Source organism: Cryptotermes secundus, unplaced genomic scaffold, assembly GCF_002891405.2.
Source record: "Cryptotermes secundus unplaced genomic scaffold, Csec_1.0 scaffold1558, whole genome shotgun sequence".
NCBI lineage: Eukaryota > Metazoa > Arthropoda > Insecta > Blattodea > Kalotermitidae > Cryptotermes > Cryptotermes secundus.
In genome coordinates this window covers 141,102-155,929 of record NW_019737427.1, presented here as the reverse complement: position 1 = coordinate 155,929, position 14,828 = coordinate 141,102, and the positions used below count along the sequence as shown (strand labels likewise).

General features: G+C 37.2%; 1 protein-coding gene across 7 annotated transcripts in view; it reads right to left on the bottom strand.

Annotated features, from left to right (window-relative positions):
- LOC111870443 overlaps positions 1-14,828 on the bottom strand; it is a 78,789-nt gene that overhangs the window by 25,323 nt on the left and 38,638 nt on the right. For all 7 annotated transcript variants that reach the window (XM_023862745.2, XM_033753847.1, XM_033753848.1 and 4 more), the window contains exons 5-9: positions 14,134-14,355; positions 13,376-13,625; positions 7,154-7,367; positions 6,701-6,916; positions 2,403-2,632 (exon numbers count right to left, since the gene is read on the bottom strand). In XM_023862745.2, the coding sequence (XP_023718513.1) occupies positions 2,403-2,632; positions 6,701-6,916; positions 7,154-7,367; positions 13,376-13,625; positions 14,134-14,355 (1,132 nt within the window). The remainder of the gene's footprint in view (positions 1-2,402; positions 2,633-6,700; positions 6,917-7,153; positions 7,368-13,375; positions 13,626-14,133; positions 14,356-14,828) is intronic.

Here is a 14,828-nt window from a genome sequence, read left to right as displayed (position 1 = left end):
CTCCTTGATGAGTCTTGCAGAAACACATCTGTCTGATGCAAGGATTTCGGTCACTTTTTCCACATTTTCTTTAATGTGACTTGTTTTCAGGTTTGATGCACATGGAGTGTCTTCAATTCCCTCCCTGCTGTCACAAAATATAACATACCATCGAAAAATGTTTGAGCAACTCAAACAATCACTACTGTACACACTTTTCATCATTTCGTACACTTCTCCAGCTGTTTTTCCTACCTTCAAACAAAATTTGATGTTGGCTCTCTGTTCAACTGCCATTTTCCAATGACCATCAGAACAGTACTGTTACATTCAAGGTCAGAACACATGATGCAGCAATGCTTGCGCTTTGAAATTATAGACAGCCACAGCTGAAACTTCAAGAATCTTAACACCACAACTCGCCAACAGATGGCATTGCAGGGAAAACTTTAAAAAAATGAGTCCTAACAGATCCTGGACCCACCGTGTACTCCATCATCTGCGTTGTAAAACACAACACGAATGAGAAAATAGGAAATGTCCAACACATGTGTCACTTTAATAACAAAAATTTGTCACTAACCTTTAAACTTAATCATATTTCTGCATGTTATATTTTAGCGTCCTGTTGCACTGATTTAAGTCCATGATTTATTTAAACCGTCTTGCAGTGCATACACTCATCTATCTCCTTCTCTCACTTGCACTACATGTTTCGGCATAAAAATGCCATCTTCAGGTGCTTACTCAATCCACGCCAAACTAGTCCATTGCATGCCTTGTCCTCACATTAAAATAACTAAAATATACATCTATCATATACATTGACAAATGTCAAACGTTAAAAATATTAAAATTGTTCAGGATTCCTCATTGCTACGTCGCACCTCACTACGCCAGTCACGCCCATCCTCCTCTGTTGGAGCACTCCTTCACTATTGTGTGTGTTGTGCTTTTGTTGTGTCTTGCTCCTGTGACTGCGTGTGTTATACTGTTGGGCCTGCATATTTGAACCAAACAATAAATTTATCTTGTTAATATATGGTCTGTTTAAAAAGTTTTGGAAACAATTTTTTTATAATATTTTTGCCTGCAATTGAGTGAGCCCTATCGCCTTCAAAGTACTCCCCTTCTGCATCAATGCACCACTCTTAATGCCATTGCCTCATTTGGAAATGGTCCTAGTATGTATGCCTTTTTCAGGATTGCGCATAGCTCTGTCTGCAAATTTTCTGTAATCTCTTGAATTATCTGAAATCATCATCCTTTCAAAGTGGACTGCAGTTTGGGAAATAAGAAAAAAGTCTGCTGGAGCCAGGTCAGGTGAGTAGGATGGATGAGGAAGCACACTTGTGTTTGTGTTGGTCAAAAAGTCACAAATCAGTAAAAATGCATGAGCTGGCACATTGTAATGATGGAGAAACCAGGAGTTGTTTTTTCTATAAATGAAGTCTTTTTATCCTGACATATTCTCTTAGAGATTTCAGCATTTTGAGACAATACCACAATTCACTGTTTGCCCCTGACATAAGAATTCATGATGCATCACACCCTCAATGCAAAAATCCATCAACATGACTTTCACATTCAACCTGATCCACTGTGCCTTTTCTGGTCTCTGTGAATATTTTACAAACCACTGTGAAGACCGCATTTTTCTTTCTACATCATATACATAATCCCATGTTTCATTGCCAGTTATAATTCTTTTCAGAAAGTTTTCATCCTCGTTAACACGATCCAGAAGTTCCTGACAGATGGTAACATGACTTTATCTCTGATCCTGTCTCAGAAGTCATGGGAAAAACTCTGAAACTACCAAATGCATTTTAATTTTGTCACAGGAATGTCATGGCATGATCCTATTAACATGTTGCACTCTTCTGCTATTTCCCACACTGTCGAATGTCGATTAGAAAGCATGGTTTCACAAACTTGCACAACATGAGCGTCATCATATAACATCAAGGGCCATCCCAAACACGGCTCATCATGTGTTGACTGCTGACCATCCTTAAATGACTTAAACCATTCATAACAATGTGTATGACTCATGCAGTGATCATCATAAACGTTTTTCATCATTTCACGAGATTCTGTAAACGTTTTCCTTTGTTTGAACAAAATTTAATGTTAATATGCTCCTCATGAATATCAGCCATCTCGAATATTGCAAGACACACTTTACACAAACGTGAACAAATAGCTCTAAGGCGATGAATAATCACAGCAGGATGATGCAGCAAAAAGGATGATAATAAGGAAGCACATCACTAGGCAGCACATTGTTAAGACATCAAGTTGGCATGCTGTTTCAAAAGTTCCAGACCTTATTGAACAGATCATGTAATTACTCAGATTTTTCAACAAAAATTGGTCATGTTCCTGTTGCACACAGAACACTGGCAAGTGTGTATTCTCACCTGTGTCAAGTTGATCTTTCTTGTTGCCATCTTGCACTGCTGTGGAACATACTGGTGGAGTCTTACCACCATCAACATCCTCCTCATTGTCATCATCTTCATGTTGGTCAACTATCTCTAGCTTTCCTTCATCATCTGCCAACTCTACCGCTTCCACACCAGCTGAACTGCCACCTTGTTGAGAAGGTGATCCTCCACTGTCAGCTTCTGTTGCAGGTGAGTGAGAGTATCTGTCCCAGACATCAACACATTGCCTTAATATATTTCAAGAATTTTTCGGCATTCATTCATTCATTCATTCATTCATTCATTCATTCATACATTGTTGTTTATTATTTATCTTTAATAATGTACTGAAACGGTATTCCCCTATTTTATCTGAAAGATCAAAGTAAATAGTTATTATCAAGTAAGTCTGATAATATCATTTCCTTTGGGGTTTCTGCAGAGCATAATTGGGTATAATCTTGTAGAGGAAGCACTGCACCTTATCCTGAGGCAACTTTCGTTTCCAATTCTAGTTAAGACCTAAATACATGTTTACTTTTTCCATTTTTATTTCAATCTCTGGTTCCTTTAAGAGGACATCCATGTACCCCTCTTGTATTCGTGCTCTTTCCTAATAAAATAACAGTATCACTATACACTGGAAGCTGAAGCATTCCATATAGTTATAATCTCTCTTGACACTCTTGGAGTCTTGCAGTATACTAATAATCCAGAGACAAAAAACATAACCTTGTATTAGGCAACTGCAAACACAGAATGCACATTTTGATAAATGCTGAATAGGGAAAACTTCAGCTGATCAGCAATTCGAGGAAATTCTTGAAAATCTGCTTGATGTATCTACTTATACTTCAAATGTATATTAACTTCTAAGAAGCATTAATGAAATGTTCTTGTATTTGCCATGTTAGTAAGAGATTTTCTTTATTCTAAACTCAATAGTTCACTAGCTTGTAAACCCTAAATTTACAAATAAAAGCAAAAGTTTGTGTTGATTAATACAAATATTGTATTTCTGGACATTACTCATTGTCTTGTTTTCATTTAGAACACAACGTTTCAGAGACTGGAATCTGTCTCTGTCTTTAGTTGAAACCCACTCAGCTGGACCCAAGTGATAAAATTAGTCCCTGTCTCTGAACACCTGCACCAATACATGATAGGGTATACAAACCAAGCACAGCACAAACAAACTGTGAGGGTTAAGGCAAACATTAAAAAAACTCTACTTGTATGAAGCCTAGCACTAGAGTACTAACAGAATAGATGTCATCACTAGTGAGATAAATTCTCTGTATGGTGCCAACATAAAAGACACAATTTTCCCAACTACTTTACACTGAACGGAATTGTAGTTTTTTAATTCTGCTACAATAATGGGAGTCTGGATGGGAAAGTTGTCCAAGCTGGGTTGACTGATTGGATGATCTATCAGAGACATGGAGGCAGATTCATTGTACTTCCAGAATGTCGTCTTTGGTTTAATCTGCAAGACCTCTGCTTCTTTCCAAAATATTTTGTGGCCTTTTTCATAAGTATGTTGTGCTAATTCTTATTTTTCAACCAGACCTTGTGTCAGGTTATATTTGTGTTCCTTAATGTGTAATGTGTAATGAGAATTATAGCAGAACGAACTTTGGAGATAGATGAAGAACTGTGTGTTTGCTTCATAGACTGGCAGAAGGCATTTGACCGTGTAAACTGGACCAAATTAATGCAGATCCTAAAGGAAACAGGTATTGATTGGTGTGAAAGAAGATTGATTAGCAAATGGTACATGGATCAGAAAGTTAGAGTACAACTGGACAGAGGGGAGACAAGAAGTGTGCAGATTGGAAGAGGAGTTCGATAAGGATGCTGTTTATCACCAATTCTGTTCAACTTGTACAGCGAATACCTTACCAAGGAAGCTCTGGATGGGCTCGGACACTTCAAATTAGGACAAATTATTCAAACTGTGAAATGTTCAGATGACCTTGTGTTAATGGCTAAGGAAGAAACTGTGCTACAGGGCATGATTGATAGACTAATTGAAATTGGAAGGTGCTATGGCATGGAAATGAATGTGGAGAAAACAAAAGTAATGAAAATTTCGAGACAACCAACCCCAGTCACAATAAAGATAGACCAAAAACAAGTGGAGAATGTGAAATGTTTTAAATATTTGGGTAGCTTGTTAACAGATGATGGAAGGTGTACTTGTGAAATTAAATCCAGGATTGCCATGGCAAAAGCTGCATTTAGCAAGAAGAAGAATCTTTTTACCAGCAAATTGGACTTAAATTTGAGGAAGAAACTAGTGAAATGCTACATTTGGAGCATAGCTCTGTATGGGGCTGAAACATGGACACTTAGGGCAGTAGATCAGAAACATCTGGAAAGTTTCGAAATGTGGTGTTGGAGAAGGATGGAGAAGATCAGTTGGACCGATTATGTGAGAAATGAAGAACTGTTAATTAGAGTCAGTGAGCAGAGGAATATCCTACACGAAATAAGAAAACGGAAGGCTAGTTGGATTGGTCATGTTTTACGCAGAAACTGCCTCCTAAAAGAAGTTATTAAAGGAAAGATAGAGGGGCGGATAGAAATGACAAGAAGACGTAAGAAGATGCTGGATGACCTTGGGGACAGAAGAGGATACTGTCATTTGAAGGAGAAAGCTCTAGATCGCAATAAGTGGAGGAATTGTTTTGGAAGAGGCTGTGGACCTGTCATCTGACAGGTTACTGATGATGATGATGAATATGTACTTCTGCAGGTATGCTCGTCTCACCAAAATAACATCTGTCACAACCACATGGGATATTGTAAGCACATTGCTTCATCTGCTGGGTATATATAACCAGTCATGCTTTAATTAATGTTCTACAGAGTGTATGTTTAGTTTCAGAAATGGTCCTGACATTGAAACGGTTTCTAATTCTTCTGAATTTCTTGGAGATACCCTCAATATATGGGATAATGGCAGTGCCCTGCATCTGAAGAACAGTAGCTTCTCAATGGCTTCATTATGGAGTTCACAAATTCTTTAACCTTTAAACGCTGGACTTTTAATATGGTGTGAGCTTGAACTGGCTGGAGTTTATTTAATTTCCTGCTGCAGGTGTGTTTAAATGGTTGTTGCTGCTCTGCATTTAAATGTTCATTCCTGTTAGGACACCTACACTGTATTTAAAAATGCTGTATTTAATACAATTTTTATGATAAATGAATGGAATTAACTTTTATTTTATCAGCAAATAACATAGTGCTGCATAGTATAATGTAAGATTTTAAAATATGTAGAGAAAGATGTTATACATTTAATTTTTTTTTGTAATTTTCATGCATACTGTAAAAATTGTTCCTTGCTTCTTCATAAAGTAGTTCTGCATTATAAAATCACTCCTGCTTCTATCACTTGAAATATTTTTGCATTCTCTGGTGTCATAAACCAGCTGTAAGCAATAAAATCATTTGGTTCTATGCTGGCAAGTTTCACATCTTCGTTGGACTTTCAGATATACAGGATTGGGCATTCGCTTCTACTAGGGGAGTGTGTGCACACTTCCGATAGCGGAGTTTAAATGCCCGACTGCACAAATCGGCGTACTTCTGCCATTTCAACCACACTCATCACTGTACTGATCGGTGCACTTCAGATGTTAAAGGTTGAGCATCAGATCATGTCTTATATTCTCAATTTCGTTGTTGAAATCCTTCCAATTCTGACTTACGACCTTGGCTCTACTGATCAAAGTATGAACAACTCCACTTTTCATGAGATGGAGGATGGTGTGAATTGAAATGCAGATAATGGCCTGTATGAGTAGGTTTCCAGCACACTTTTGTTTTCAATGTAGGACCCCTAAATTTATAGAATAAAATCTTGGTGGGGGTGAGTAATGCATTATAAAATATTGCATACATATCGTATCTTCTAAAATGTCTTCACATCATTTATGATCATTAGGTCATAGTGTGTAACCTGTAGTTCTCTTCACAAATCTCATTTCTGGTGTTGATGATTTGTTTTCAACTGCTTTTCTGATCTCTCAGGCTTCAATTCCCTATGGCATCAATGCCGCGACAGATCTCTCCAAAGTTGTATAAATGTTAAATCTAGTATATTTTTATGCCAGTTAAGGTTTGGTACCCAATTTATAGCTCCATTTATTTCAATAAATTCTATTTAATTGTGAATCTAATATTACTCTATAGTTGATAACATCATTGAATGTTATAGTTACAATCTTTCTTAGCTTGTGAAACTTCTAATTAAATTTAAAATTGACATTTATGCAACTCACCCTGCAAGATAATGGAGATTCTGTTTGATCCTTGTCTGCTGTTCGGTGTCAGTTGTCGTTTTGTTCTTGCCATGTCGGTGACGGTGGCGACGCTGGTGTCGCACTTCTTTATTAGCACCTACTTCATCTGCACTATTAACTGTTTCTTGATAAAATCGCATTTTCAACTGCTGCAGCTGTTCTGTGAAATCTCGGTCCTGGTAGCTAGCCACAGACCTAGGTACCACAAAAAGATACATATCATTCAAAACGAGCTCGTACATGAGAAACTTTTTTCATCATTAAACTTGACTGATTCCCTCATCATGTGACACACACCTTAAAAACAGCAATAATTTACCTATAAATTTAAGAAACCTAATATCAAATGTTATTTTATAATAAACAAGAATGTCATAAACTCTTCTACAATGAAGCAACTATGAAAAATAAAGAATAAAGAACCAGTCTCACCGTCTTGTTAATTCCTTCGCTTCACTAGGGTCTCTACTGACATCCATCCCATTATCAAACATTCTAGGATGTCTAATTTCTTCATCACCTGAATTTCCAGGTACCTTATCAGCATCCCAATTCCGATTACTTGCTCTACTGGAGAAATCCTTAGTGATACTGTGTGTTTCCAGTTTCGGTGATGATGGCATTGGTGTCCGACACCCATCCTGGTCTGTTCCAACAGAGATACAAAAGGTTTTTTAAACTGAACATACTGTAACTTTCATACAATCAACAAATCCTACTGAACTTAAAATATGAATATATACAGAGTGATTTAAAGTTCCTTGACAAAATTTTAGTAGGTTCCTGGGGAGATATGATAGAGCAGAAAGTGCAGACAAGCTGTTGTTCACTTCAACACCCCTGCTGAGTTATGACATTACACCTTTCCTATGAAAATGCAGTAACTGTCCAGTCATGTATATATTTGGTTATTTATATCTCACATCTGTATTTATTACTTTCAATTGCAATTAATAAAAAGCAAAGATTCTAACATTATCTGTTTTCAATTTAAACTTATTATACACCCACAAATAATACAGTTTTGAGTATAAAATATAACTTTAAAAGAAATCCTACCAGTGTACTGACTAAAGTTGGACTACAACACCCTTCAAAATATTTCACACAGTGATGCATTATGAAGAATGAATCATGCATGTTGTTATATTTACTGTTTCTTTTGAAGTTTCTTACTGTACCAAGACTGTAGTATTTGTGCGCACAGTATTGTAAATAACTAAATTTCCTTTTTCTTTTATTTACCAAAATCTGTAGTGCATCTGTAATCTATTTTACAAAGTAACAATAAATTCTGTGTGCTCAAAATTTGCATAAACATAGTTGAAACTATCCCCAACTCTGAATCTATTTTCATTTACTTCCAACCTTTATTCAGAATTCTTTTATGGCTTATGGAAATGATAAGAAACATTAAAAACCAACCAATGTACAGGGCTAGACTACCATTTGTGACTTCAGAATTGCAAGTGTTAAATTACAATTAAAATACCAAAAAAGTTAAAAATGCCACAGCCCTAACTGCATCAATATAACAGCACATACAAGAAAATGTTCCCAACAAAATATTATGATAAAGGTAAAAGTAAGAGTGGGGTAGCCAACAATTATTTTTATCACAGTAGATGACATGAGTTCATGTGAAAGTGTGAGACATGGTATATGCATATATATATATATATATATGAGATACTGTATGTGTGAACTTCACTAGAATGTATTTAGCATAAAGTATACATATGATGTCATCCACTGGTTTCTTGGTTGGCCACAATGAGACACTACTGCAGTTTTAACAAAATTGCTCTGCTAGGTTAAGGCAGAGTACATTCTGCTTAGTCATCTGCACACTCTCTTCAGAGCAATAGTTTGTGTCACACCTTGTGAAGTGTTTTATCACAGAACATCATATTTCTAAGAACAGCATGTGTTCATAAGTTCTGTTTCAAACTTGGCAAAACTGCTGCAGGAACAAAATTGACATTTCTTATCACAGGATTTGGAAATTTGTGCAACTCAGCTAGAAACTAAAACAGCTAAGTTAATTGTTTTAAACTTGTCTTGAGCTCCTTCATGAGACTTTGATCAATTTATAAGCTACTCTAAAATATATGTATACTACAAAACCTGAGTTCATAATCTGTGGGCACAGGAACATAGGGTCTATGTTTAGAGTGTATCTCATTACAGAAGCTAACTTAATATCTTTCAAACAGAGAACCAGAAAAATAAACAATGAAACAATTGTTCAGTTTCAGCTTATACTAAAGAATGAGACAGTGGAATCTGTTTTCAAAGGCAAGGATACCAACCAAAGTTCAAACCCATTTTTACACTTTTAAAGCCATTTTTCCAATTTATTATAAGAATATAATTGAAATAGGAATGACTAGATCACACAAGGAATAAAAGTATCTTGAAAATGTGTCTACAAATATACAAGTATATAAATATAAAAATCCAAACGCAGAAACATAATATGTTAAGTATTTCAAAATCCTGAAAAAAAAAGATTATAAAAAAGGCTAAAAACATCATTACTGTAAACTTATAGCAAAATCAAACAAAAAACAAACAAACTCTGTGGCCTGTAGTCCACAAGTGAACTACACCAACTGAGCGACCACCACTTGTCAGCGAAGTTAGTGCCAACTTTTGCGGACAGAGGGTGTCACATGGTCAGCGCAATGGATCCCCACAGCCGTTAATCTCGGTTTTCTGGACAAGACTTATAGCAAAATCAGATAATAAAATAAAAAACATCATCAAATATAATAGTGCACATAACAGGAAAATCACGTCAAACTTAATAAATGCACAAACAATTGCTAATGCCTTCAATACTTTTTTTCCTGACAATTACTGATAAACTTGTATCAAGTATGGAGAGAGATCTATTTCATTTTCAAAAGAAGGATTTCCTAGAAAATTCTCTGGTATTTAGATCATTTCAACCGTTTCTTTTTCCATGCATCCTGTTGTGTTACAATATACAACCTCTTTATTACAACCATCACAACACAACTAATATCAAGATACTGCCTAGATCTTGATATTAGTTGTGTTGTGAGGGTTGTAACCCCTGAAACTGAGATAAAAGGATAATACATTCCCTGGAATAAAAAAAACTCATCAAGTTATGAAGAAATAACAATGAAGATTCTGAAAGACTGTGCATCACTAATTAGTTGCTAGTAACCCACATCTGTAATCACTTTCTACTCACAAGTATTTTCCCAGACCATCTAAAAATTTCAATATTAAAACAACTAAACAAGAAAGGCAACAAAACTAGCGTGACAAACTACATTTCCTGAAGTAACTGAGAAAGTTACATGCAATAGGCTAAGCCACTACTTGCAGACTAATTGCATGCTAATCCCCAGAACAGTCTGGCTTCAGGAGAGGAATATCCATGGAAAATGCTACCCTTAACTTTTCAAGTCCCCCTGGTTTATGTACAGTTAACATCCTGCAACAATTCTGCTCCTATATTCAAAAAAGTTGTCTCAGTCATCTCAACCTCCCTACTTTGCTCATTTTCACTGAATCTGGTTCATTATATATGTGGAGAAGTCATACAGTTTTAGTTATCACCCAGAAGAAACAGAGACACAGGTGCATGAAATTGTATGCGAGTCAGTCCTTTCTACATATGCCCTTGCAAGGCCACACATTTTCCCCAACGATGCATTAGCTGCTGGATATCTTGATCATAGAAGGTCTCATGTTGACTGTTTAGTAGGTCCTCCACTGCAGAAATGACATCACCATCATCTTTGAATCACTTATCATGAAGTGGTTTCCTTAGCCATGGAAAGGGGGAAGACGCTGCTCAGTTCCAGGTCTGCTGAATATGGTGGATGGGGGAGAATTTCATATCCCAATCTGGCAGCAAGTGTCATTGTAGCATGAGCAGAATGAGCCGGTGCGTGGTCTTGAAGAAGTTGCACACATTTTCCCAGCATTCTACGTCATTTTTTCTCGATTTCCTCCTGTAATTTTCTTAGAAGGTTCTGGTAATACTTGCCAGTGATGGTGATGCCCTTTGCACGTAGTCAGTCATGATGACACCCCATCGATCCCATAACATGCTCACCATCACCTTTCTTGACAACGGCTGGGATTTGGCCTTTGTAGTGGCAAGTCTGTATGTTTCCACTGCTTCCTCATTTTCTTTGTTTCAGGGTCATAATGATAGACTCAACATTCATCCATCATGATCAGGCAGTCAAAAAATTCCGTTTCGATATGACCCAACTGCAAAAGTTTCTTTGCCACATCCATCCAATGCTGTTTTGGAGCTGGGGTCAATAATTGTGGCACCCAATGTGCAGCAACCATTGTCATGTGTAACTCATCATGGATGATGCTGAAAACCAACCTATGGCTAATGCAGACCTCATGAACAATAGCTTCAATAGTTATGCACCTACTGGATAGGATCAAGGCTTTCCACCTGTACCACAATTCCCAGTTCCTCGAAAACTTCGGGGTTCATCTTCGAGGTTTGTCTGTCCACAATGAAAGCACCAATTCCACCTGACCACTGTGTCATATGACGGTACACCTTCCTGATACACAGCGGTCATCTGGTCATGGATCTCCCTGGCAGACTTCCTTGCAAATGCAGGAACCGTATCATAGCACGACCCTCCACTTTCTAAAGTGACATCACCCTTTTGTTTCTGCCCCTTCCGGTGGCTCCCTCTGTCCACTTGACATAGGAAAATTCGACTGCTTGGCAAGCTCAGGAAACGGGCTATCTCCTATATAGAACAATATTTTGGAATTACGATTTTCTCATGGTGATAACTATATCATTATGACTTCCCGTCGTAATTTACAAAGTTCATGTTTACATCTTGATCTCCATATACCATTTTCTTTAAGTGAGCCATAAATTCTTCTTAATATCCTTCTTCAAAGATACAGTGCCTCTTTCCTTTCTATGTGCCTCTGGGCCAGCTTTTACCTCCATAGGTAAGTACAAGCTTTACAAGTAGTTTATACAGTCCACATTTGGCCTGTATCCTTAAATATCATGAACTTATTGTTTCTTTAGGTCATAATTAGCTCAGTTTTCCATTAAAATTCTCAGCCAAAAAGTGCATGTTGGAAGAATATTCTGTGATTCAGCAAAAGCATTTGACTGCTGACTGCATAAATAATGAAATATTATTAATAAAATCATTTTGGGGGGAAGGCATTCAATAAAGAGCAGCATGTTGGTTCAGACCCTATCTAACAGAAACATAACAAAATATCACAATAAAATCACCTAACTTCATCGAGCTAAGCCCTTCTTGAGAAGCTGGGAATAGTATATCTACTCAAGAACTTCCCAGCAATTCATTGAACCTGTAGGTTCAGTACTGTGATCATATGAACTCTTCACTGTTCCCTATCCTGAGCCAGATCAATTCAGTTCACACCACCCCATCCTGTCTGTCTAAGATTCGTTTCAATATTATCCACCCACCTCTGTCTTGGTCTTCCTAGTGGTCTCTTTCCTTCTGGCTTTCTCACCAATATCCTATAGGCATTCCTCTTCCCCCATTCATGCTACATGCCCTGCCAATCTCATTCACCTTGACTTGATCATTCTAATTATAGTTGGCAGAGCATATAAGTTATGAAGGCCTTCATTATGCAGTTTTCTCCAACCTCCCATCACTTCATCTCTATTCATTCCAAATATTCTCCTCAGCACCCTGTTTTCAAACATCGTTAGTCTATTTTCCTCCCTTAATGTCACAGAAAAAGTTTCACACCCATACAGAACCACAGGCAAAATTACAGTTTTGTATATTCTAATTTTTATTTTTTAGACAGTAGACAAGAAGAAAAGGTAGTGTTACCCAAGTTCAATCTCATCTTAATTTCTTCCTGAATCAAGTTCTGATCTGTTACTATCATTCCTAAATATCTGAACTGTGACATATTTTCAAAACATCTGTTAGCTATCTTTATATCATGAATTTGCCCTGCATTCTGGTGATGAGACAGCAACATACACTTAGTCTTGACTTTGTTTACTTCTTGAGCAACCTCCTTACTAACATTCATTATAGTTTCTGTGTTTTTCTTCATGGTATCAATGTTATCACCCAGTAGAGTCACTTCAGCAGCATAGATCAGCTGCAGATGTATCCCATTTAATTTCAGTCTCACCTGGTTTTCCTGGACCTTTCTAATGGCATATTCTAAAGCAAAGTGAAAAAGCAGTAGCGATAAAGCATTTCCTTGCTTTAGACCATACTAAATAGGAAAATTATCACACAAATATTTACCTATATGGATGGCCACGCCATAGCTCAAGCAGTTAGTCACTGGCTTCCCACCGCAGTGGCCCGGGTTCAATCCCGGGTCTGGTCAAGTGGGATTTGTGGTGGACAAAGTGGCGCTGGGGCAGGTTTTCTCCGAGTACTTCGGTTTCCCCTGCCAATCTTCATTCCACCAATTGCTCCACAATCACCCTCACCTATCATCTGGGGCTGGTACAATAGGCCAGAAGTGGCTGCAGTACAAGGGACTTAGTCCCACCCCACTAGCAGTAGGCATGAAACTGAATTTCATGAAAAGCAATCTACTATGAATGGCTTTCTCTGTGCTTAAGAGTATTTTCGTTACAGATTCATTAGACATAAATACCTTCATTGTCGGAATCAGGCATTGGTGTGGTTCGTCTAGCAGGAGACCTCTCCTCATCCCCGTGCAGATTCCCTGCAAGAAGTTGGGCTGGTATGGGAACCTCAATCTCAAACAGTGATGGGATCTTCTTGTTACCCGGTCCTGTTCCTTTGTTACCACGGTTCTTTTTATTATACACCATTGCAGCTGCTCCTTCACGACTCAAGCGAGGGAAGTCCCCAAGAATCTCCTTAGGAGCAGTCTCTAGATGCTGTAACAAAGATATTCAAAGTGACTACTCATTTCAGTCAAATAACAATTATGTTTTTTGTACACAACAAGTAAGAAAACTTTAAAATATGCCTGCATGCAGGCTTTCCCATTATACAAAGAAATCAGTTGTATCAGTATAAAAATCTATATATTGTCTGTGCATTCTATGTAAATACCTTATTACCATTTATATAATTATAACAACAGTGAGTAAAAATTAATTAATAATGACTTATATGACATACAAAAACAGATAAGTCTGAAAACTCCAAGAACTGCTGCTTTACTGATTAATACACTGAACTGGTCAACAGAAGACAGTGACATAATGTGCACACAAATACAAAAAAATGACTGTAGGCACAGTTTGGGGATGAAGTGTCTAACTTGGTACTGCAAAACAAACTATGGCTACCTAAGAATGATGACATTTCCACTTGTTGTCACTCTAGTGTATATCAGTACTGTTATTTTCATTGTGGAAGAGATAATGCAAACTGCCTCACCTTCAGAAGAACAGCTCTCAGGGATTCTGTGAGTGTACCATGGCTGAATTTGCAACGATCACCCGCAAAACACTTAAGACCAGTGTGGTAGAACTTGCATGGAAAATCAGAATGCATATACAGACACTTGTCTTTCTTTGCACAGCAATCCATAAGGTAGAATTTACACAATTCCATTTTGCGTGGAGGCAAGGCATCATGAGAATATGGACACTCATCACCCTGTAACATAAGAGATCCCCCAAAGTTTAAATATATATAAAATGTTTAATTATAATATCATGAGACTTTGGTCAATTTTAAACTTCATTTCACTGCCTTAAACATAATCATTTTAATATTTCATTCTCATTCTGAAAAGGCATATGAAGAATGCAGAGTGCAGACCCACACCAATATGCAAGCAGGAATAAACAGTACAATTTTCCTTTGCACTTATTTCATACCACATGCCTTCCTTGCTGCCTTGTCATCTTTTCTCATGAAATGTATTCCTGCAGCTGATTAATATAGATCATGAATCAACACAGCAATATCAAACTGCTAGCAAGTCCTTCTACTACAAGAACATAAACTTCCAGCAAACTTTTAAACATATTTAACAATGGTATGGCATGGTGTTAAAATATTTTCTTTATGATTTTGTTTTCTATAACAGCCTTATATATAAACACTATTATATCCTGGATACTGGG